Source organism: Lonchura striata, chromosome 7 (genome assembly GCF_046129695.1).
Source record: "Lonchura striata isolate bLonStr1 chromosome 7, bLonStr1.mat, whole genome shotgun sequence".
Taxonomy (NCBI): domain Eukaryota; kingdom Metazoa; phylum Chordata; class Aves; order Passeriformes; family Estrildidae; genus Lonchura; species Lonchura striata.
Window position 1 is genome coordinate 15,020,771 of NC_134609.1, and position 26,122 is coordinate 15,046,892.

A 26,122-nucleotide genomic window follows, 5' to 3' on the forward strand; every position below is an offset into this window, starting at 1 on the left:
TCAGACCAACAATTAATGCCACTTCCTTGGAGATCCTCCATATAGGCAATACTGTGGGCCCAACTCCCTGCTGCTTGTGGGGCCCTGCCTACGAGGGCACAGTGCAGTATAAGGGGAAAAAAGGCATTAATAGATAGTGCACAGTGATAAGTAAGAGGAAAAAAAATTAATCTCTTCTCCCCAGGTAGCTTCCTGCGTATTAAACAGAATTCTGTGACTGAGGTATTGCAAAACACTGCCTGATGGGGTTGTTGAAAACCTTACAGCACTGCCTGTTCTTGCTCTGCCTGATACTGTCTCGAGAGGGGTGTGCAAAAATGATATTTTAAGCCAGCCTAACAGGGTGGTGAGAAAATTACCCCAAAGAGTAAAAACACACCTGACTTCACAGCAATAACATTCAAATACAGGGGCAAGTGTCCATTGAAAAAAATCCATTAAAAAAAACAAGAGGTAGCCTAAAGCAATTTCTTTTATCTTCCCTGCTGACAGCACCGATGGTGTGTGGAGAGATAATGCTAAGCAGCATAGACAGGTAGTCCATGCAGGACAAGCTGGAGGTGAACTGAAGCATGACTGAGTCAGTGCACTCAGTTTTTAGCACAGTCACATTTGTCTGCCTCTTCGTTTCTAGGAATTCATCTTCAGGTACTGGGAGATAGATCAACTGACTCAGTCCTTTCAGGCTCTCATTCCTCTGCTGTAACACTGTAGCATGGCAACAGGTTTTTCTCCTCTGTAGATCCTGCCACCTACAACTACCTCCAAAATACACTGCATTCAAACCCATGTGCAGGGTTTGAATACAAATATAATCAGAAGCAAATCAACTGAATTAAATTGGTCCTATACTGCAACAGGGAACTTAATGCTGAATCTATCCTGGAGACTCTCACCAACTCTGTCCCCAGAGAGCATTTAAATGGGAGCTAAAATTACTGCAAAAATTTTACATTACTACTACAATGACAGATCATTAGATTTTCTACCTGAAAAAAATTCAACTTCTCTTCCATGCTAGGTCATCTATGGTCTTAAACCTTTCATCCAAAAGGAAGTGTTTTGAAGCTTTTTGTGTGCCCTTCTACCCACTTCTCAAAATAATTAGTATACATGAAATAAATTTCATCCTGATACCACATGTCCCTCTTCCCTAAGTTCTGTGCTGTGCTCTGTGCCTGTTTCTCCTGTAGCAACCAGAAGAATGCATCCATAGAGAGACCTCACAACACTCCAAGCAAAGAACCTCTCGAAACAGAAAAGGCAAGGATCATGATGCATCTCAACTCTGTAAAATGAAAATGAGGCACCACAGCAGCACTTATATCCAGAACAAAGAACACCATGTAGTCAAGCCCTTTTTCTCAGTCTCACTGGATAATCTTGCCAGTGTATCAGAACATTCAGGAGTGATCAGTGCAACTCAATTTCCATTAGTGACAACTGATGGGAATTATTTGATGTTATAGTGAAAGCACAAATAGAATGCTGACATACCTGGGGTAATTTCAAACAGATGCTTCCCTGGTTCATCAGGATTAGGTGGCAGCTCATTCACCTGACTTCCTTGCAGTAGTATCAAACCCTGTAATGGATGCAAACATTAGTGAAAAGGAAAAGGCCACTAAAAGGGTAAGGAAAAGATGATAAAATGTATAGTAAACTCAAGTCTGGCTCCTCTGCTGATGCCAACACCTTTCCACAGTTCTGAGCAAGAAAAGATTTGAACTGGTCATCCACCTGCTTCACTGTCCTTCCTCTCACACTGGACACTGCTCGTTAAACGCTGTTTCCTCTGGAATGACATTACTCTAAGCATGCCGAAATTATTCTCCTTGGTTTCCATAACTAATTATCCCTTGCAAGAGTTTCATCTTGCATTACATATACTCTTCCTACACCCTTGAACTTCTGGTTGCAGCATGCTTTTGAATAAAATGGCCTATTTTCCAGAAATCCTCAGTACACAGAAGTTCCCAGAGAAATACTGGAAGAAAGCAGTTAATTCAGGCTTGGAAGAAAATGGACTACCTTTTAATCCAAAAGACTATAGCTTCCCTAGAAAAAAAACTGAGCCCCTTTACATCCCAAGTTCAAATGCTGCCAGTATTCATCATCATTTCCACTTTGAGTCCAAGCATAATTAACAAAATGTATTCCAGTTTGGGAACTCTGCATAGATGGTAACATAGTATCTTCAAAGTGAAAAAAAATATCCTCTTAATCCATGGAAAAGATGAAAAAGACATCACAGGAAGCTCTTCTCCAGTAACCTGAGTGAAACAAGCATTTAATCTCTGATCTTTTACAGGGTTTCAGAAAATATGCACAATTAGACAGACAAAATACAGCAAGAGCTGGGACTCTCAAGAGTTAAGCCATGAAGAGCATCATCAGCAGTTCCTGCACTGAACTGCCCTGGAATGCAAACAGGGTCCAAATCATCTTTTCTTGATGAACAGAAAATGAAAAAAGCTGTAAAGTTGTTTCAGTCAGGTTTTTCACACATATCTCTGGTTGGTGAGAATATAGCTATGCATGTTTACTAATCTGGCAACAATCAAATCCAAGACACACTGGACATCATAACATTGGTAATCAAAGCAAATTCTAGTTATGCTATTTGTCAGCTTCCAGATCCACATATAATGGAGTAATACAATTAGTGTCTCATGAGAAAGACAATCCAGAATTTCAACTAGCAGAAGAACTTTGCAATCTTCTCTATAAAACAATGAAGCCAGATGTGTTACTTTTCATTGTCACTATTCAGTATAATTTCCATAGCTTTGCTCCTCAGAAATAGATCCTCCTACAAATGCTTTGTTCAACAGTGTCAAGGCTCAGCTCCTGTCCCCTACCCAGTGTAATGGTAAGGTTGTGGAAGGACATCGTGGAGGAGGGCTCTTAGCAAAGTCCATGCTGGCTGGTTCTCAAGAATTGAAGTAAATTGAATTAAAACAAGTAATTGAAGTAAATTGAAGTAAAACAAGTCAGCACAACAAGATAAACCTTCACCACCCTTACCTCCCAATCCTGTTGCCCTGTAATTTGACTCTGAGGGTCACTGAAATTAGAAGATAAACTGAAGACATTCCCAAGACAACAGGAAAACATAGGAAAGGCAACTTGACAAAAATGCAGATGCATCTGAAGTTATTCAGAATGGAATCAAAAAGTATTGTATAAAATATCATCTTTAGAGTCCAGTGGCCACATTCTAGAAAATTCTGCTATTTTCTAAAGTGCAAAATTCAAGCCCACTGCAGATGCATTAAAACCTTTTATCATGTCAAGTCAATACTGAAGGAAGGGTTAATGAATTAGTTGCACAGTGGCTTCTATTCCCCTGGAAATGGGGGAGTAGTGTATGCTCTCTCCTTTCCTGGGAATAGAAACAAGCCCAAAGGTACTTTAAAAACACAAACATATTGACAGAGTCAGTAGGAGCATCAAAAACTCTTTGCAGGTCACTCCTCGCTTCCCCCTGTCCTCACAGGGGCAAAAAAGAGAAAACTCTGCAGAAAAGCAATGGCTGCAGAACCACCCTCTAACCTTTGGTCTCTGATGGAGTGGCTGTGCTACTGCACCTGCCATGTGGCACAAAAATATACACACCTTCAACAATATTCAATCCATTAAGACAACAGAAAAATTCCTATTCCCTCCGGAAAGCCTGTGTGATTTTCCGGCAATTAGATTACAGTTCTACCTTTTCTGCAATATTATTAAAGGAGGAGTATCTACAGTTTCCTCTAAGAATCTGAAAGAGCAGGTTTTCATAAAAATAGGCAATGCAACATCCATGAAAAAAAAGATGTTGTTTCATGTTTCTCTCTTGAAACATTACGCCATAAATCTCATTTGATTTTACCAGGTAAACAAGAAGAATACAACTCTCTTCCAGAGTATGTATAAATAATCAAGTAAGTGGAAGATCAATGGGAATTTCAGTGAAACTATTGATTTCATTTTTACACACAAGCTTAAAGGCCATGCTTAATAAATAAAACAAAAATACTTAAATTAAGCATGAGTAGCTTTAGGGCTGAAGAAAATTAGGGATTAATATCAATAACAACTGGTGAAAATATCTCCATGGCCTATAAAACAATCACCCTACAACAAAGGGTCTCAGTTTTCTTCCTAAGATGGACAGGCACACCTGTGCCATTTCCCCTTCATTCCAGAGAATCCCAAGCAACAGCTTTCTATAAGTCCCAAAGGTACATCTCTCCTGTGGGATGCATACAGTCCCAGCTGAAGTCAGATGCAAATCCTAATTTGCAACTCATACAAGAAAAGTCAGAACATAGTCCTGTATCGTTCTATACAAAATGGCTTCCCACAATGATAAATGAATGGCAACCCCATGCCCAAAAAAGGGCCAGGGTTAAAGAAACTCTTTACAACATGACTATCTAAGGCCATTTCTTCCTCATTAGGTTCACTGGCATGGTTCAAAAGTGCCCAGCTCTCCCATATGCATTGCATATGAAGATAAGGTGCCTGGCTTGAAAGTGCAAAATCCAGCTGTTGCTGGCAGCATCCTGAGTAATCAAGCTACATCATGAAGTTCAAATCTCTCTGGCCTTTACACAGAAGACTTTCCATAATTATGGACCAAATCCCTGATCAGGAGAGTGCAAGATATAAGATCCAGTCAACATCCTCATTCATCTACCATATTTATGTCAGGCCCACAGGGGAATATTAATTTCCATTCTCACTCTACAGTGAAATTTATGTATGACAGTCAAGCAGACAGCTGCATCAAGCAGTTTAATAATTGCCTATAATGAGTGTGTGGATGGTGATGATATTACACAGTATGACTGTCACTCTGTAATGCCTGTACTGACTCATCAGGAGTCAGCAGCACAGGGACAATGTCTGGCTCATTCAATTATGTTCCCTCTATTCAATGACTCTGGTTAAAGGCCTGACAGTCAAAACAATGACTATGTGAATTATGATGCATAATCTACTACAGCAACAGGAAAGACCTTAGCTCAAATGCTCTGAGAAAATTTTGCAGGCATTAGAAAAACATGAATAAGAAAGAATAAGAAATCCTTCATCTCCTGTGCCCACAGCACAACACCCACTCCTTCCCTCCCACTAAAACACATATTACAGCCCATTCTCAGCATGCAACCAAACCTACACACTCCACACACACAAACCAGCTCTAAGCAGCTGGTCACCTCACAGCTAACAATGGATTAACCGGGAGATAACAAGTCCCAGCTGAGCAAGAAGGTTAATCACTCCTGCCTCAGTAATCTGCAGTTTCATAGCTCTTCTTGTCAAACTCCAGTCTCATAGCTGACCATACTAAGATCTGGAGGTCAGCATGCCCTAGTGGGTAAGTAAACACCTTCTAACCCTTTCCCAAGCTCTACCATTTGTCTGGCAGTAGAAAAGCCTCCCTGTAATATCTTGTGTCTTTGAACCTCCTTAAGTGTGTTTGGTGAGGGTAGAAAACTACTGAAATGAGCTGTCAATTAAAGCACAGCTGAGATCTCACAGAAGTCACAACCATTAACTCCTGCAGTTCTCTAGTCATACCTGAGGTTTAGTTTCCTCTTCATCCTTATAATAGAAGAGCTGATCCCCTCGCAGCACAAACCACCGCTGCTGCCAATTCTTCATAATGCTCCTTTGTTTCTTTAGCCAGCCACACTTCAGCACACGTTCCTGAGGGTTTGGAGAAGATGGTCTGGAGGGAGGCCCAATCTGTTCACCCATCACCAAACTCCTTGACCGGGCTGAAAAGGCAATTACAGAGTAAGTGAAACAAATAAATAATAGTAAGACACTCAGGCTAAATAACTCGTCCGCACTTCCTTCCCAGATATGGACAGACAAGTTCCTTTTTGAACAGGTACTTGTTTTTCAAGGTCTACATTAAAGTTCATGACAGTTAAACAAAGACAAACATCACCTTTATTGGTACTGCTCACTGCAGAGTGTCTAAAGAGACACCACACCTCCACTGAGGCTTCATTGCCCATATAACCATTCTTTGTGGCAAATCATCACTGCCTTCCAGCTCTACATAGAATAATGATATTGCTCTCTCCCAACAGGGCATTTGCCCAATGAGGATGTGCAAATGTATGATGAGGGGGCACAAAGAGAAGGAGAGAGTATAAAAAAATATTCTTACTCCACACACTACCAGTTTGGGGTGATTAGTCAGGGAACACAGCTGCCATAGGAGAGAAACAAATTAAAAACTGAGGAAAATTTAAAAATAAAATTGTCAAAGTAGTGACTGTGATCCACACAAAAGACAGAGATATCACATCTATCCAGAATTATTGAAATAATCTCTTTCTTCAGGGCTTTCTGACACTGAAGCAGAAAAACAAAATTAAAAAAAAAAAGACAAAATAGAGGAAAAAACCAACACGTAAACTTGAGGAAGGGTTTCATAACATAAAACAAGTGAGGAAAAGTTTAAGAAATAGAAAAATTCTATGACATTTTCTGTCCTCCTCTCTTGCATTAAGAGTACTAAAGCTTGGGGCATTTAGAACTAGTCTGGAGTAGCAGACAATGATTATATATTGCAGCAGCAAGCCAGTCCTCCAGAATAGATAGGTTAGGTGACCTCATAGGTCTTTTCCACCTCTACCTTCTTTGGATTTATACAATATCTTGTATTAATAGTTATTTAATATTTCATGCCATTTTTCCTTCATTAATGCTAATATGATACTGTTCCTTCCCATTTTCTGCACTCAGCTAACTTAAATCAAAATTTAAACTGCCCACTTGGAAAAAGGCATGAGTTTACAGGCCAGCACCAGTAAATCTGCATCACTGACATCTCACATTAACACTGTGAACTGTTCCAGCTAAAAACCAGGCAAGCTTCTTATCCAGGTCCCCCTGATACACTGCAGCTAATTCAAACCATCACAAGAAAGGGCAAAGCAGCCTTCTGCCTCTCAGAGTCTAATTTTATCTACTTTTGCCTCTTTTGAGTTCAGAGAGCTAAACATGGCCTTGATGTTACCACGTGATTGGTTTCTGCTCCTGGTGCCTCACCACACAGTGATGAAACTGCCAGTATTTGCCAAACAAGGAAAAATAATGAGGATGCTGTGGTGTTTTGGGAATATTTTTTTTTTTAATAATTACATTTGCAACATTAAAATTGATCCTATTTCTTCACTTCCATGAAGCAAACTGCAAAATAAGGAAAGTCAGATAACAGACTTAGGTCAGATCTTTAAAGAGCCTCCTCAGTGTAATCCAGTGAGGGAAATCACATTGGTGTCTCTGATAAAATCTGCTCTGACCTTTCTTGTGACCTGAAAGTCAGGTCATCATGCTGTGCTTCATGAAGAGCTCTAAACCAGCACATCTAGACACTAAACACTTCCATCAGCAGAGGGCAGACCTGAATGGTATCACAGCCTCCCATTATCAAAAAGTCTCGTGGCACAATCCCCACTTTTATAGTTTCATATACTTTCTCCTTCCACTCTGTCTTAAGGAACCACTCACCTCTCCTGTAACCATCCATAGGCACTCATTCTGACCACAACAACATTCCAGTTTTACAGACAGAAGATGCATCACTTGATGAAAGCCCTGTCTGACAGGCAGTATGGATTTTTTTTCCCACTCCTCTAAACTGCTAAGGTAAATCCTGCTGCTCTCAACAAAACTGTGAATAACTGGTTTTGTCTTGTGGCTCAATGAAGAGAAATTAGTTTTCAAATTATAACTATTTTATCATGAAAGAAATTAATTTTTTATTTTGTTTTTAGTTTCACTTCAAAATTAATTTAAAAGCTGAAATGTTGTAACAAGTAAGATACTGCTGCAGCATCATAGCTTTTTCAGAATTAGTCTTCCTTTAGTTTCTGCCTAAACTACATTGCTGAATTTAATGTGAACTAATATACAACATTAGTCCTACATCAGTAAAATTTACCAGAAACTTTTGGATTCTCTTAAACCAGTAATCCTTCATTTAATTATTTTTATGTGCCAAAAAAAATGTAAAAAATTAAATATTACTACAGAGGTCACTTAAAATTAGGCTTTAATGTATCCAGGTATATTCTCAAAGCTCACTGTAGTCTGGGCTCTCTCAGACAGGTATTTTAATTGCAAATATCAAGAACCACTTTCCCCCACACAGCCAACATTCTCAGGCTTTAGTATTGGCCCTTCTGACAGCACAGATCCTCTGGCAGAACACCCACCCCCCACCCCATCACCACCAGGACATGGAGGACCCCATTTCATCACACACAGGCAATAAGAAAACTCGCTGGTCATGTTTAAATCTCTAGTGCAGAGGTCCATAAGAATGGAGTTGGATAAAACCTCTCTGCCTCATCCCACACCACATTTTACCACTATGACCAAACTGCAATCTGTTTTAGACTGTCCAATTTCCAATCCACACCCATGTTACAAATTATGTCATTACAAAAATAAATATCTCAAAAATTTGCTTTTATCAAAGGCACTATAATTGTTCTTAGGCAACATCTTGGCTATTAAAGTACCCAATTAGTCTAATGATACCAAAATCCATCTTTCAGCAAGCCTCTAAGTCATCTCCATGCTGAAGTACCTTAGCACTCTCCAGCATGAAAATGCCATCAGTCCTCAGTTTTCATGACTTGCATGTAGGCTACTTTATCTCTCGCTCTAAAAATAAATTAATTTTATTTAACTGGAAACCTACCATCTATATTGACACAGACCTCACAAAAGACGTCAGACATCTTGCTTTGAAATGTTACCAAGTTAGTTACCTTGTATGTTCCCTCCATCCCCCTTTGATACTATTTGTACAGCTCACATAGTAATTAGTTATCTTAGTCAAGTGTTAAAGCTTTCATGACCAGTCTCAGGAAAGTGCAGAACTTTTTCTTATTTTATTTTATGCAGCACCATGTCTCAATCAATTGCTATGATTATTAATTCTTCAAGCTGTCTTAGCTTTCCATTTCCTTAGTTTCTGGTCGTGACTGTAATAGTTAATTTCATTAGGGATATACTTAGCAATTTCATCTGCAAGTCAACAACATGGATCAGATAGAAATTTTTAGAAAGGGGAATTATTTATGGCTATTAACAACATTGATGCTTATATTGCATGCTCCACAGAATACAATAATTGCATAGAGGTCAGAATGAGCACGTCCTGCCTTTAAAGTAGCAGCTATCTTAGGTTACTGGGACCAAAATATCTGCTTTGATAATCTAATGCAGTACACCAAGCCCCTGATTCTAAATGGTAGAAATATATTACCATTCTTAATGGTAGAAATATATTATTTGTGTGTATCTATTTAACAGAATTATGGAATCAGCTGAACATAAGGAAGAAAACAAATCAATAATTCAGACTTACAACTCAGCAAATACTTTACATGCTCTGGAGTTCCAATCCAGAAATGTGTTTCCAGTAACACCACATGGGCTGGTTTCGCTCTCACATTGTCATTAGTTGGTTATTTATTTAGTCATACACCTAAGTTCTAAACAGAAATCGGCGTAGAAAGGATTCAAACTCTCCTTGGGAAAAGGGTTAGGATTCATTTGCACAGCACGGCAGTACTGAAATGCCAGCCACAACCCACAGCATCCCCACTCCGAAGCAGGGAAACAAAACAGACCGGGCAGACCCACAGGTGGCACTAACGAGTCAAGACATTTGGGGATGGTAAATCATTCTGTAAGGCAAGAATCAGAACTGAGGACCTCGAAATTACTCCTATGACTGGAAGTGACACTGGCACATGGAAGTTCTCATATCCAGATGAAGATGGGAGGAGGAATACAAGCTAAGGCAGTGAAGTACTGCTCTACACTCACTGTGCAAATGCCTGAGACTACACTAAACAAACTCCCCTCCAAAACCCCATACTTGGTTGCCATGCCTCTAAAAGTAAAATCAAAGATTATCCTAAGGAGTGGATGGGTCGAATTGGATGGAGCCACACTGCCACTCCTTACAGAGGCAGCAATCCCTAGCCAGAGGGCCATACAAGAGTTCCTCTGCAACTCAAACCTGCCTCCAAGCAATAGTCACATTCCTGTTTCCTCATCACATCTATCTCCTACCCTGAGAATGCACATCATAGAGACAATATCTTCCCTTCCCTATCCATACCATCTCCCCTTCCTGAGTTCAATTCTGCCTGGCAATATTATACGATCTCTTCTGCCTTCCTCTCCCACTCCCAGCTCTGGACACCACTAGAGATTGAAGCACTCAGTAAGTACTTAAACCAGACATGGAAATCAATCAATTCAATGCAATTCAATATCAATTAAAGATGTGATATTTTGAAATTTCATAGGCAGTTAGCTAAAATCAATATAGTCATTATAATTGCTTTTGGCCAACAAACTGTCCTACAATAAAGGCACTTTGCTCTGGTGTCCCTTCAATCTCATGACACAGTGACACTACATATAATTTCTGATATAGTCTTCATTTAAAGTACTAGCCACAAAGGGAAGTGGCTTTCCATACTATAAATTATATTCTCAGTTGGTTTATTTAATTCAAATGTGGCCTTATAAAAAGGATTCACTGGAAATGCAGGTATTATGCCTATAAAGAGATACTGAAATTCCTTTCACTGAACTGTAGGCAATAAAACATTTGGTTTAGATTTTTCTGTGTCCATCACAGAACCATACTTGTCTTTGAATTTGATTGCTAAGATACCAGAGTCAGTAAGCACAAATAAAACCAAGGTACTTCCTCAGTACAATCTGAGAATTAAGCATCTTGAAACACAATAAGCAAAGAATTAAAGGCAGAATATTTGAAGTGGTTGGTGACAAGATATTTTTAGGCAACTAGAAGAGTATCAGTTTAAGGAACTGGCAAGGGCTTTTAGTTCCCCCAAGACAGAGTAGCAATCTCTACAGAAACAAAAAGGTGCTACACAGCCACATAGCTGCTCACATTTTGTGATCTGGATGACAATTGCCGCATTCAGAAACACTACCCTAAGAACCAGATTGTGCTCCATCACTTCTGCTCAATAAAGCTGCACCTGTCTCCATGCTATGTTTAATTCCTTCCCTTGATTTTTTTCTTTCAGCCAAAATAAAAATAAGAAAGGAAAAGTAAATGGGTCTCAAAACCTTTTTTTTTTCCCCAAGAAACCCCACAAATACATTACACTGGAAGTTCTGTAATCTTACTGTTCAACCAAAGAAAAAGCAGGGAGACAACTTTACATATGTTTGTCTACTAACTGGCATTTTCTGCAGTGGTTGGGAAACCAGACAAAATACCAAACCAGGATAAAAAACAAAACTCAAAGTCAGAAGGAAGGATCTGTTTGTATAACTATTTACTTGTTATTAAGTTCCTGCAAGAAAAACTGCATTCCCAAGATCAGTTCTAAAATCTCAAATCCAACATGAACTAGTACAAGTTACTGGAGTATAAACCAGTGTAATTTCACTCTCAGACTGGGGATGACTGCTGTTAGAAATTGACTATATTTACAGTCTGAAATACCTTTCAGCCATTAACTGGGGAGCAGAAACTTTGGTTATAGATTATTTAGTTGTAGGTAAACATGTTCTGTTTAAAAACTAAAACCATACCAAATAAACAAAAAAAGTCCCACATAAACACATAGACAGCCTTTTGAGCAGAAAAATACCAGAGGGAGGAGTGAAAGAAGATCTTAATAGTAAGGAAATTACCAAAAAGCACATTTCAGGCATGGCCAGAGAATCTAAGCCAGTCTGAAGGACACTGACAAGGAAAGATGAATACCCAAAAAGGAGCCCAAATGGCTTGGGAAACTTCACCTGTTTATGAAGGAGCACCCTGTCTCCAGAACACAGTTTCATCTCCTCTCAAAGTCCAGAAGCTGAGAGTTCTGCTTTCAAGATGTTTGCTGTTTTATAAAGGTTGTTCTCTTGTATCCCTTTTGCACTGCCAGACCCATCAGTGCTTTTTCACAGGCAAAATGCACGTGCACTAAGGAGTTCTGAAGAATAACACTAGATTAAATGAATTCTTCATATCAGCATATTTTAAGGGTGAACATGCTGAAAGTACCTGGCAGAAAGGGAGGCAACAGGTTAGGCACAGCCAAGCACTGCTGGAATACACACGACTGCAACTGGTACTGAAAGGTGTGCAGCCCAACTGTGTCATAAGCTCAGGCACAGCAACACACATTGAAAGTTGCCTGTAGTCTTTTTTAGGGTCATTAGAGGTGACTCAGGTTTTCCATCAATATTCAGCAAGCTCACAGTATTTCCTCTGTATGATATGTAGAAAAACTATGACTCTGTTCCACCAGTACAGCATATATGAAACAAGGCAAAGACACATTAATTTGAGGGAAGCTGCTTCCTGGCTGGCATGAAGAAATGAATTTTGGACTTCTTTGTGATGTTCAACAGCCATGATCTTTCACCACCTTACAGATGGCATGGTCAGCTCTGTATAAGGCACATTCTAAATCAGAAAAATTTTATTCTCCAGTGACCTGGGTGATGTGACCATAAAAGCACCTTACTTACCAGAGTTACTTTCAGAAGTACACAGGTAGTTTATCTAAACATGGCAGCAGAGGGACAAGACTGAAGGAAGTGAAAAATCAGCTTCAATCATAGTTCTTTTTTCCAATAATACTAAGTTCAAGGCTTCCATGGGATATACTAACCAACAGCCTGGTGATGTCTTTATCACATCAGAGAACACACATACAGCAGGACAAACTGATCTACATTAATGCAGACCTTTCCACAAGTCAATGAAAACCCAAGTATATTTGATAATCAATGCAATCCACCCCACACAATACCAAAAAAACCCCAACCCATACATATAGTCAGGGGAATAATTTAATCCTTTTCTCCTGAAGAAAAATTGACATTCATCTTCAAACTATTGTAACAAATTGTTGGCATGCTGGACTTCAGGAAAAGTAAAGGATTTTGGCAATCCATTGCTATCATATGGGTAAATGGGCATTGCTTTGTTGGTTAACATTTCACACTGGAGGCCTTTCAGCTATTGTACAAAGTAGTCCTGAACTTAATTTTCTATCATTATCAGCAAGAAAGCCAGCAGGTCTCAACCCCACAGAATAATTTTTTAAATGAGTTTAACCTTGCATTTACAAAAGAATTTGAATTACTGCTTCAGGTTGTAGAAATGTGTGGTGATTTTGACACCTGTCAATGAACAAACCTTAAATATTGTAGGTAACCTGCCAACAGCTGTTCTTGAAACTGCCCTGCAAATCCACATAGCCATGCCACTAACATTAGACTATGGATAAGTGTTAAGATGGAAGGATAATGACTTAATTCTTTCTGCTACAACACATTGACTGAACAATTTACAATCTAGTAAAGTGAAATAGCCCATGTCCTCTGTTACTGCAAAACCAGAGGTACAGACCATTTTGATAATACATGAACAAGTACAGAAACTGTTCCTAGAAAAGAACATATTTTAAAGTCCCTTTATCTGCACTGTCCTCTGAGATCTGCCATCTCAGAGGGACATCATCATCTACTGCACTTACCCAGATCAGCACTTAGGTCACAGCTATTAGATGCATTGCTTTAAAGTACATGCACCTGTTAGACACTGTGGACTACAATGTTATTTAACACACCCAAGCACCAGCTCTCCACTCCCACTGAACCCTGGCACAGTCTCCAGAAAGCTGTACATCTGTATCAGGTTGGTTAGAGCTGCATACCTGACAAGAGAACTGCACACTGCTGAGAGCATCTCTGTTGCTGCCAAAGCTCTTGTAATCCCATTGACAACCACACCGAGCTACAGCTCACCATTGCCAGAAGAAAAAAATCTTATTCTTTTCTTCCCACTTCCACTCTGCTCTTTCCATCTGCCAATACATCCACCTTACATTCCTGCACTGACACAGTGAGACCTTTTTATAAGAAAAGTTGCTCACTGGAATGGCAGAAAGTTCTAAGATATTTTTTCTTCCTGGTGTTTTAGTGAGTCAAATCAGGTCAGAGAAGGAAGGCCGAATGAATACCTTGAACTCCTTCTACAATCAGCAACAGCCCCTTGTAATCCTCCCAGTGGCTATGGCTATTAATTTTTATAATCTTCCCAGTCATAGTAGATTAAGGAACAAACAAAACAATGCTGACCACAATAACATTCAGTTTGGAGCTGGGACTGTGGCCTGAGCTTGTACAATACCAAATACTGTGGAGTCCTGATCAAAATTGTAGCTCTACAGCACTACAGATGCAGCATAGGCATAGGTGCACTGCAGTGTAAAAACTTGGGCTCCTCAGAGACACTCCAGTCACCCACATGCTTTTGCTAAATACTGTCTGGCCCATGCCAAGCACATGGGGGCCATATTCCTCAGACAGTGGCTGCCAACATCAATGGTTCCTAAAATTGATGTTATGAGCACCAAAGAAATTTGTCCACTGCACTCCATGGGATATAATTTTCCAAAATTATTCTGGATTGAAAAAAAATAGAATCTAGAGTAGAGAAAGCTCTCCCAAGACCTTTTGTCAGCAACTGGCTATTCAGCCACAACATTGTATTTCTCTTCTTTCAGTTATCCAAAGATCAGGAGGGAGTCCATTCCTACACTGCTTTTCAAGGCTTAACATTGTACCAAGAGCTCACTGTGCCTATTTCAACACTGTTGTACCTGTTTTTAATGTTCAAATAAGTTCTGCTTCCTACTGTGTGCAACAGCTAAGTGACTTGCTGCACTGCCAGGGTTGATCTGGGGGACAAAGGCAGAAGAAATAAAGGAATTTTTACTCCTACATTAATTCATACTCTCAATCTAAGTACTCAGATTATTAAAACATAAGTATTTGTGACATCACTGATTAATAAAGCAAAGGGGGCTCCTCCTAAACTGGAGCTCTACAAAGGAGTATTAACCCTGTGCCTACAGTTCCTCCAAAGAGATCATGAGCCTAATCCCTTTCCATGCAACCGAATTAGTTCTCACTTTAGAAACAACATATGTAGTGTCTTTATTTCTTATACCACAGGTTGGTATTTTTAACTTCAATACCAGTTCACAGGATTACAATCTTAGTGACGCATAACAATTCTTAACACCTGCTTTTAAGAGGAAGGATATTGCAAATAACTTCTTTCACCACAGCAAAAACCTAGTATCTCCTCTCTTTAGAGATCCTCATAATGGCTAATTTACAGCTCATTAGGCACAGAAAAGTTCTGTGGAAGGAATACCTGTTAGAAAGGCTGTCAGCAGGACCCTCCCTGCCCCATGTTAGTTTTAAGTACTTAAATATGTGCAGGCCTGGGCAGAGTCTGGGCACAGATCCTTTCCTCTTCCTGTTCAGAAGATAGCTCACACTGCAGCCTCATGAAGGAGTTTCCCTTCCCCACCAGTGAACCCATATCCTTGCATCAAACTACCCCTGCCCATACTGCAGGGAGCTGAAAGACATAAACATATTTTTATGTTTTTAAACATAAATTAAATTGTTTATGTGGCTGTGCTTGCCTATCATTTACCATAAATGTAAGGGGAAAGCCAGCAAGGAAAGAAAGTAATTCTGCTAGTAATCTTACAATAAAGAGTATTACATTTATACAGGTAGTGAAGGTGCAGGTGACTGTCCTCTCAGGAGAGAGGTGCTAGCATTTGTAGACCTTCCACTGTGCTATTCACACAAAGACTGCCAGTTTTACCCTGTACTCCCTCAGTGATGCTCTATTAGTAATTAGAGAGCCTATGACTTTGTGATTTTTTAATATTTAATTTCCTCACCACATGTGCTCTCCCCAGCAGTCCAGCTGCCCTTAGAGTTAAATTACTCTTCTTTCTCAATGCCCCTTTCCCTCCCTAGGAGGTGAAGCTATGGTTCATTATTTCAAATTCAGATTGCCTGTGCTTAAATAAGCTGGTGCCTGCCTGCAAACTTTTCAGGGCTTTTTCTAAGGGAAATGACTGCCTGCCTGAGCCTTCAGGCAGGGACAGAAAGCTGCTATTGCCAAGAGCAGCAATTACTCCAACACACACTATGAATCCAATTGGAGAGGAGTATCTCTACAGAGATGAGAGGATTACACCCTTGAACAGCTCACGTCCTTCTTCACAGGACATGCTACCAAGTAAGGGTAAGAACATGAACTTGTCTCTGGAGGAATCCCACAAACATCACTTTCTTGACCCGGTCTCTATATGCACACAGCACCAAATCAGGACAACAGAGACAAAAAAACCAATTGGAGCCCAGAGCTTATAATGCAGGTCATTGACACACACCCCTGCACCACAGTGCAAGGAGCCTGACCCTGTACCACAGAACAAAAGTAACTCCATGCTTCATTCACCTCCCTAGGACTCTGCACAGTGAGAAGGGACCCTTGTAGTTTACTTTTCCCTGCTTTACTCCTTAGTCTGGTCCTATTTCTTCACATTGCCTTCAAGGCAGTTAATCCAATACTGCACCAAGTCCAGCCCAATGCCTCCCTCCACAGTCCCTGTGCTCCTGCCTTAGGATTTTAAGTTAAACTCAGCAGCTTCATCTCAAACTCCTCCAAAGCAACATGACAAAACCCAGGCTCAATCTTCAGGTAGCCATACTACCACCTCCTGCTGCTCCCCACCATCTCAGAGATGTCTTCCTCCACCAAACTGAGATACAAACCTAATTATACTTACCAACACCTCATCCTTGCCTTTTACCCACATACCTTTCCAGAGAAGAGCTCCCAAGCTGCCTCTCCTGCCTCACAGAATCACCCATGTAAGGATGTGGGGTAGTGAACCGCCCCCTCACAGGTGGGCTCCTCGCTAATGGTGGCTCCGCTCTGCCAGCTGCAGAGTCACTCTGATTGCTCCCAGCCCGGGCCTCGTGTGCTCCCGGCAGTGTTGGTGGGCTCTCAGGGCTGAAGGAAGCGTTTGGAGGAGTTCACAGCTTCAGGGCTGTTTACCTTGGTTCCAGGAGTAGGAAACTGGGTGTTCCCATTTGCCTGGTAGGCCGGAGGTGCCAAGGCGCTGGCGTCCCACGTGCTCCGGGATAGCCGAGTCCAGCTCCAGCGCCCAGCGCAGAGCTGAGCGTGGGGCTGGGCAGGCACCAGTGCTGCTGTGCAGAGCTGAGGTGCTAAGCTGGCATTTGGTGAGGGGCACTAGACATGAGAGCTCCCCTTTTCCATCTTTCACTGGATGGTGAAAGGATGGCTTTCACACACCGTGAGGAAAATAATTTTTTACTACAGGCATGTGAAGGATATAAATATATTTGATCCAGCCTAACTAACCAAAATGTCTCCCATCACTTTTTCTAGACCCTAAGTTTCAATTAAAACAGACAAAAAAATTTTTATTATTATGACCATAAGGAATATTTGTAACACAGGTATGAGCATGTCACAAACAGAAATAATAAGTCATAGTGTCACCCAAAAGTATAAAGCCCTAATGAGGGGAGAAGGGTTATTCTTAGTGCCTCTACAACTGAGACAGAGTGTGCTGAAGACAGGAATACTGTAAATTATATATGATGGCAGGAGGCTCTCTTTCTATAGAGGGCAATCACATCACTCAAAATACAAATGCATAAGCCTGTACTCATCCAACTTCCATTTTGCATATTTAAATGTAACTGGGCTGGCAACCTTTTTGGGACTTTTCAAGCCAAGGATCAATTTTTTTTTTTTTTTTTTAATCTCTTAAAAACAATTAAACAAAAAATGCATTCATTGAGACTGAAGGATGTAGTCTGAAAACTCCTTTCCCTCTAATCTACACAGAAATTTCTCTTGCTTCCTTTCTGCAAGGCTATATTTTTCTGCCCTATCACATAAGAATATGAAAATAGATGTTTTCCATTGCAGCCACTTATTTTGGGATCCTGGACTCCACCAATTGCTGTGCATAGATGAAAAAATAACCCAAAATCCATTCAGACCCAGCCAGAATGAATGGTTTCCCAGAAGGCCATTTATTAACATTAAGATTTTCCATCTATGAGATTTTACACCTTCCTAGATCTTATGAAAAGGACGTGTACCTCTGAATGCATATTTCAGAGTTACAGATGTGAGGCTGCTGGTGGAGGAGTAAGGACTGCCTTACACTTGATAGTTACTTTTAGTAAGGCAAATTATCTTTGTTCTCTACTGTCCCTTTCACAAATATTAGGAACTACACCCTGGATATCAGACTCAAGACCCTACCATACATTTTCAAAAGCTTGAATATCTTTAAGCCCAGGAGCTTTCTTAAGGACAATGTACAAGTCAAACAAAAATTACAGCATCAGATGTCACAACTCCATGTTTAAAGGCACATTCTCAGCAGAATTGGAAATAAAAGAGAAATTGATGAAGCATTCCTGTTTGCACAAATGCAGGGAGCCTGAAGCAAAGCGCTAGCTAGCCAAACACACATATTGCGGTTTGAACCTCAAGAACTCTGCAAATACATGAAAATCCCCAGGTTCAGCCACGTTGCTGCCTTCTGTCACACTCAAGTAAAACCACAGATGCTCAGGATACCCTGAGTATCCCTCCTTGTCCCTTCTCTTCAATCTGTCTGCTCAGAGAAGTCACATTGCCTCCCTCCCACAACTAAGTGCCCAATGGCAGAGGGAACAGCCACTCATCTGAAAAGTCAGCCAAACTCATGCAGCAGCTTGTAGCAGATCAACTGCCCTTGCTGATGCTCACTGTTTGCAGAACTTTCTCACAGCCTCCTGAATACTTTGCTTGTCCACTCTTTATCACCTGAATCTTCATTAGCAATCCCAGCTGAGACTCCAGGGAGCATGAACTGCCATTTCCTATTCAGCTCAGTCTTGCAGGGTGGGGCACTTACCTCCAAGAAACACTCAGCATCTCCTGCATGACCTGTTTACAGTTCCTGTGAACAAGAGCTATAGAAGAACCTTGCAGGATTAGGTCCTACTTGGTAACCTTTGCAAGAGGTTACCAGTGTTTTGCCACAGCATTGCAAAAGTAAGAAACCTTCTGAAGTTTCCAAACCCAGCATCCCAGCTCTTTACATGAGTTCTAAATCCATCCAGAAATAAACTTACCTATGCACAGTTAATAAACCAAATAGAACAAACAGAAAGAATGACACACTGCTATAAATTGAAATTGAATCACAAAGGTATACTACAGTTTGTCCCCTAAGTATCAGTAGCCCCTAGGGATCTAGAATGTCTGTCCCATAACTAGGCTTCAATATATATTAATACACAAATTAGTCTCTTCTGAGTGATTTGAAGAGAGTGGAAGAATAGCAGCATGACACAGCCTTCCTGTACAACGTTAGTAGCATCACCTAGCTTGTCTCATCAGAGCTATAATAGCTACCAGGAATGCTGGATAGGACATATATTAAAAGACTCCCTTAGAAGGTGGATGGCAAAGAGGCAGCATCTACAAAAAACTTGCAGAACTTCTACAACATTGTGTAACTAAAAAATAAGTACTTATGACTTTACCGTGGGTGTGGCAGTACATATCTGATCCTGACACCTCTAGATGGCAGGAAGCTTCTTTCCAAGATACTAACAGCTATTTAATGGGCTATTGGTATTTTAAGGACTGTTCATCACATAATACGGCTTTCAGGGTATGATGCAGTGACATTTGGCTGAAAGAAAGTACCTGTGTTGGAATCACAGTAGCTAGAACCAGTGATACCTTTCCTATTTGGCAATACTGGCATGGCTGAAGAAAGCCCTAATCTTTACATACTTTTCTGACTGTGTTTGCTTTAGCTCCTAAATGACATTAATATAATCTGTTTCCAATGGGCAGGAAGAGATCCCTCTGACACTGTGATTAGTTTGTGAGTGGCAATGATGATTTCCAAATGCCACGTCAAATGAATAACTGGAGCTGCCCCTGAAGATCACAGAATGCATCCCTGCCGGAGCATCTCTTCCAAGCATCTCTTCTCGACCTGACATCGAGACAACGGCTGTGCCCAGCCCCAGCTCTCTGCTTTACAAACACGGCACATTACACCTCGCAGCTCCGAATGACTGATCAAAGCATCTGTTGCAAACCCAGGGCAGGTTTTCCTTCCTTCCTTTTGTCTTGCCCACAGAACGAGTATCACCACCTCCTGCATCCAGCCCTGAAAGGATAATGTGCTACAGCAAACTGCTTCTCCAAGATGCCGCAGGTAAACTAGACACACCTGTCTCCAGCTGTTATAATGAACCCAGCATTAGAAACACGGCATTAGCAACCAATACAGAGCTATGTCGCGTCCCAGGACAGAGTATTATTTTTTAAAAAAATTATCCCTACTGCCCAGCCCAGACATCGCAGACCACGCTGGTAACACCAGCACAGGTCTCCTGCTCCTAGGCTTCATTCTCCCCGAACAGTCCCTGCTCCCCAGGACTGGCTCCGGCCAGCGGGGCAGCAGCCGCTGCAGCCGCGGTGGGGGACGCTCCGCGGGCAGCGGTACTGGCTGTCCGCATCGCTGCGAAGTTTCCCCGCGACAGGAGCTGGTCTCGGTCCCCACCCCGCACGGGTCTGACACTCACCTCTCCTGGCCTGCCTGATCTTGGGGCTCAGCATGCTCCCGGCTGGGCGCTGCCCGCAGCCTCAGCGCCCGGCCCCGGCCGCCGCCCCGCGCATCGCCGCCGCTCGCTGCTCCAGCCCTGGCTCGGGGGCGACGCTTCACGCGGGGCTCAATAAACCCTAATGCATTATTTATCCGGCCTCGAATTAATTCCCATCCAAAGTAGGCATGAAGTGTCTCGGTAATTACTGCCGATGGATCAGCAGCGCGCAGACACGAGGGCTGGCCCCGGCTCCTGCCGCTAATTGGCCGCGCGGCGGTGTGATCGATGTGCCGCTTCCAGGGAGCCGCGCTCAGCCCCGGCCCGAGCTGCGGCTTCCTCCGGTGGCGTGCGCTCAACAGATGCTTTGGCTCGGCAAGGATCACATCGGCAGCCGAGCCTGATTCAGCGGGATTTCTTCTGCGCGGGGAAGAAATACCAAGTGCGCTGGACCCGAGGGCGGCAGCGTGCTAGGCCACCTGCTGTGCCCTGCATCCCTCCCGGGGAGGCATCCCGGTGGGAGCTGGGGAGCCGAGGGAGAGCGACCCCACTGCTCTCTGCGAGAGAGAAAAATATCTCTCGCCCGCACTGGCAGGATGGGCACAAGGGAATGTCTTCATTACATTTTACATTACATTACATTTTGTACCCATCATTTTTAATTGTACTGTTTGCTAAGCTCACCCCCACCCCTCCCTGAGAGGGAGGCAGTTCTGCAGTCGGTAATGAAGAGGAGGAAAGGACAAACGTTTATTGACATAGATTGAAACTATTAAACAGTATCTATAAAATAAAAATAGATAATTGGATGATAGCTGCATCTGAGTAACAGACATATCCTGACCCTGGACTGCTCCTAGCTCCATCCACCTAGCAGTTTCTTCTGAGAGTGCCTAAATGGGGTAAATACTTCCCTAGCAGTGTAGATGCCCTGCAGTATCACCCTGCAGGTTTGTGTTGCTGAGTTGTACTGACAAAAGACATCTGAGATTGGTAGTTTTCTTCTCTTCCAAGATCTGTCATATCCTGGACACTGAATGCTGGCTATCAAGCTATAGCTCCAGTACTGGAAGAGGTTCTCTGGCTCTTTACAGAGGTTGTGCTTCTCAACATGCAACTGCAGCAATGGCTAAGATGGTTTGGACCTTTAGCTACTGGTAAAACCAGCAACTTATAAGTAAGTGATTGTAAATCTTTGAGGTCACAGTGGCATGAACTCAAACTTACACACCTGTAAACAAGGATAGAAGAGGGATCTGAACTACTGTCTCAGTTCTGAACACACAGCCTCCTGCAGTTATCTCCCCACTAATTATCTGTTTTAACTAGGTTTCAGCAGAGTGAGAAATAGGTAACTGATGATCCCTTAGCAAGTGTCAGCAAACTTAGCAAGTGTCCTGATACTGTGGATAAGCAGGTGGGGCATCACCAGAGGGGTATTGCATTCCCGCCTTTCTGAGCAACCATTTAATAGAACTCTATTTCTCTCTATTTTTAGCAATTCCTGTCTCTTTTGGTGCTGTTTATACATATAATTTTTCAGTTTGAGCAGGAACTCAAAAGATGTGTACAGTAAACATGACAAGGGATAAAGTTGACTGAACTTTTAACCTCATGGGAAGCATAGAGCACTTCATCCTGCTAAGTCACTTCCCATGAAAACTTGATTTCCACCCTAGGAAAAAAATTATATAATATGAGCTATATAAGCAATTATCATGTTTATGAGTAAAATGAAAACATTCAAACCAAGTTCAACACTAAATGGTGAAATCTAAGTTTTTCCTGTTAAATAAAAAATATTCAGTGGACAGAGAAACATTCAATTTGACCCTGTTTTGCTTTGACTTAAACATTTTCAGCCCTTATTAAAGCCATTTTAAAGTATAAACATAATTTAAATGATATTTAAAGACAAGGAAAGTGGAGGGGGGGTGGGGTTGGAGCTTTTTCCTTCAATTTAAATATTGGTGTAAAGTTCAGGTCTAAAATTATCAGACACTATTTGGGGGAAGTAAACTGTTTGCCAAGAAAAGGAAAACAAACCTAATTAAAACAAACAAGTCATCTGAGAGAAAAACAAAACAAAACACAACAAAGTAATCACCTTCAGCAAGTGGTTCCACACAATCTGCAATGCTTTGGTCTGAAAATTTAAAGAAGTGGTTCCTTACAGAAACACTAAGAGTAGATCCAGTAGAAGGGTAGCACAAGTTTCCAGAAGGAACTGGATACTACAGGAATGTTTAATTTCTAAAGCTTCTATACTGATCTGCTTAAACTCAGGAAGAAAACTAGAACAAGTCATCTCAATGGTTTATATTTACCTTAATTCTCTTGCGTGAGCCTAACAGCTCCTTTCCATCCCAGCAGCAGAGATGTTCTCCCATGTAAACACACTCTGCAAAGATGGGAGAAACCTGTGTTGTGGTCCTGAAGTGTATTATTAACCTTAATGGCTCTAGCTCATCTCACATGGTCACTATCCACACCCTCTGCCCACAGGTCCAGGACCGCTATTTAAGCCCAGCCTTGTGCTTTGTATCTAGCTTAAACTGTCTAGCAGGAACATTAGCCTTCAGTCTGTCTGTAGTGAGGTATGAATTTGGGTTATGCTCTGTAGTCTGTTTTTTTTTCAGGTAGAACTTACATCTCTCTCAATACTGTGGATCTGCCTAACTGGAAGATTCTGTCTGGTACTGGTAATCTTTATTCTATGTAATTCTCACTCATAGAGCTGTGGGGTCTTTTCCTAGCTTGACCCTAGACCTGCTTCTTCATCATTATAAACATGTTAGATGTTCTTGTGTTCTGATTGAACCTGGCTATTTCCAATGGATGCTATGGTCTGCCCTGCTGGGCTCTCCCTCTTATCCTGAGGGAGAAAAGGGGGTTTGCTGGTTATTCTGTTCCATAGCTGGGCTCTAAGGGCTGCCCTATTTAGCAGGCTTTTCAGAGTGAGTTAAGAAACTGCTAAGCTGAAGGCAATAGGACTTTTTATGGCTGATCTGAGTTGCAAGGGGCATCCCTGAAGGCTTGGGATACCAAAGTGATAATGTGTACCAGCTGTTGCAAACCACTGCTCTCATAGTTATATCCTGCTGTTTTGTCAAACCCAGAATGAAAGTGTGTTGTAGAGCAGTAAGCATCTAGTAGGCTAGAAAACAGAAATCAATTGAATACCCACATACTGGAGAAGTGTTACTATGTGGCTCTTATGTGAATCTAAAAATAAATGTGGTCATTAATTATCTGCTGCCTTTTTGGAATGTGGAAAAACTCTTGTGCCTTATCACAAGTATTCCCCATTGATGGATAACCACACAAAATGGAGGCAGGTGATGTGACCTAGGGATTAGAAAGCTTAAGGAGAGTGAAGAGATGGGGTCTCTTGTCTTAATGACAGCTAATTTCCCATGGCTACAAGCAGGATATTCAATCCCAGGTCATATCCATATTAATGCAGTGTTTTGAGATCTGGGATTGGCAAGTGCTCTCTAACTGCAGAGGATGATAATGAGTTACTGCAGTGGGGACCCTCACAGAAGATGTGATTCATGTGTTGGCGCCAAGGCTGATGACTGGAGGCTATGAAACACGGCGGGTGCTTGAGACGGAAGAGTGTGTGGGCCAGTGAAGTTGCAGAAGCTGTTGTGAGGCAGATTGAATGGATCTCTGTTTCCCCAGGCTGCACACACAGCATGCTGTCACCTACCAATTATTACACGGTATATCCTTTTTTCCTCCTCCTCATCTTCTGCTCCTATCTGCAGGCCAAGGACTTGTTGTAACTAGCTGACTGATAACATTTTCTTTGCTCATCAGCATGATGCACCTGGATCAAAGCCCAAGATCAAATCACCCTGGACTTTGGCCCCACTGAATCTCAGATCCAGTTTATTTAGACTGTAACCAAAATTGCAATCTGTTATAATATGTTATAAAATGGAATTGATGGAAAAAGGTCTAGAGAAACAAGGAAAGACCACAGTGTGCATTTTGAGATCAACAACTGCAGCAACATTTCTTCTGCAAGGCAAGTTTGAATGGTTATGTATTCAGGAACTCTGGAATTCTGCTGAAGAAGTTTGTACATAAATTAATAACTTTTCAAGTAACTAATAACCAGAAGGAATTTCTATTTGATGTAGGCCTTGCTTACAGACTGAGTTAGCACCACTTGAAATCTCTTGATGCTGATGATGCCAGCTGGTTTTCCAGGTGAAAAAGGCTACTGGTCTTTCAGCTTTCAGTAACCAGTGATTTTACTGGCAGTCTTAGGGTTTATAGCAAGAAACACTCAAGCCATGAAGTGAGAATTTTCCTGTTTTTCTTTGGAGATGGCCTCTCTAATACCATGTAAACCGACACTGTAGAATGGAGAAAGCTGTGTAGATGTTCCAGAGCAGCTCTGGAAACAACAGGAAGGTCAAAGGCATCTTTGAGGAAAAAAGTGATTTAGGAAAAACTTTAGTTTGGGGATCATTGAATGCCAAGTGACAAAGACTGGAACAATTTCTTTGGGTTTGGCTGAAAAGTAAGAAAATGCATATGCCTAATGACATCTTGGGCTTCCCAGGGGTGATGGTTACTGGAGGAGGCAGTGAATGTGCCTAGCACACCATGGCTGCCAGGAAAGGACAGAACTCTGATCTTGCAGAGCTACATTCAGGAGTCAGGGCTAAGCAGGACACTAAGCAAAAATAATTTTTAATGTTTTTCAGAGTGAAACTAGGGAATTTCTGGGTGTCTTTATTATTCTTTTACACTCAATGTTCCTTCCTATCTAGTCATGTCCCACAAATAGGTCAGGAGTAATTAATCTTTTATTTCAGGATATAAGAGTGACTCTCCAGAGAGCAGCTGTAGCTTGAGAGAAGCCTATGATACAGCTGCCTTGGACTTCAGTGGGACAAGAAACTACCCTGTAGAGACATTCCTGGCACACTTTCATTTTTTTCTCCTCTGCAGTCATGAACATATACCAAGTGTACCTATACCCCTGTAAGATCTCACCTACTCCTCTTGGAAATACCTAAATGTAATCCAAATTTATTCCAAAGAGTGTCCTGTAAGTAATAAAAATAGATATTTTACATAAGTGGCCTGCAAAAACACCTTGAGCATTGTATGTTATTTTTCATAGTAGATTAAAAAAGCATGGCTTGTATTTATTTTTTGTTTGTTTATACTTGAAAAAATCAGAGAAATTGATGTGTCCTCTCTGATTTTGTTATAAACAGTGATTTCTGACCATGTCAAGGTGTGCTCTTCTAACAAGAAGTGAAACCTTTAACAGAAATGTTTAGCTTTTGAGAAGCTATTAGGCAGTGCAATTGAAGTGGTAAAGAAAAGGATAGACAAGTCTGAATGATCTGATAAAGATTTCCAAAAGTGTTTTGTGATATACCTTCATATATTATAGAAAAGCAACACTTAGATTATGAATGCAAGAACTTTCTTAAGAGCAGTAAGTGTCTTATAAATCCAGATATTCTACATTTCATAATCAGGAAGACAAAGTATGTTTATAGTTTTAATTTTTTTTAATATTTTCTGTTTTGTC

The 26,122-nt window shown here is 41.2% G+C and overlaps 1 protein-coding gene and 1 long non-coding RNA gene across 4 annotated transcripts in view; one reads left to right on the forward strand and one right to left on the reverse strand.

Annotated features, from left to right (window-relative positions):
- The window catches only part of ARHGAP22 (Rho GTPase activating protein 22), a 123,823-nt gene extending 103,077 nt beyond the window's left edge, over positions 1 to 20,746 (reverse strand). The window contains exons 1-3 of one of the 3 annotated variants that reach the window (XM_021539078.3): positions 20,539 to 20,741; positions 5,572 to 5,771; positions 1,498 to 1,585 (exon numbers count right to left, since the gene is read on the reverse strand). In XM_021539078.3, the coding sequence (XP_021394753.1) occupies positions 1,498 to 1,585; positions 5,572 to 5,771; positions 20,539 to 20,572 (322 nt within the window). In that variant the 5' untranslated portion in view covers positions 20,573 to 20,741. Of the gene's footprint in view, positions 1 to 1,497; positions 1,586 to 5,571; positions 5,772 to 20,538 lie in introns of all 3 variants that reach the window. The other 2 variants (XM_021539087.3, XM_077784622.1) reach the window with 2 other exon arrangements.
- Positions 20,747 to 21,605: 859 nt separating this feature from the next.
- LOC110475721 (uncharacterized) lies at positions 21,606 to 25,449 on the forward strand. Its single transcript, XR_002466316.2, has 3 exons — positions 21,606 to 21,733; positions 23,196 to 23,252; positions 25,392 to 25,449. It is a non-coding gene; the product is annotated as an uncharacterized LOC110475721 (long non-coding RNA).
- Positions 25,450 to 26,122: the final 673 nt, after the last annotated feature.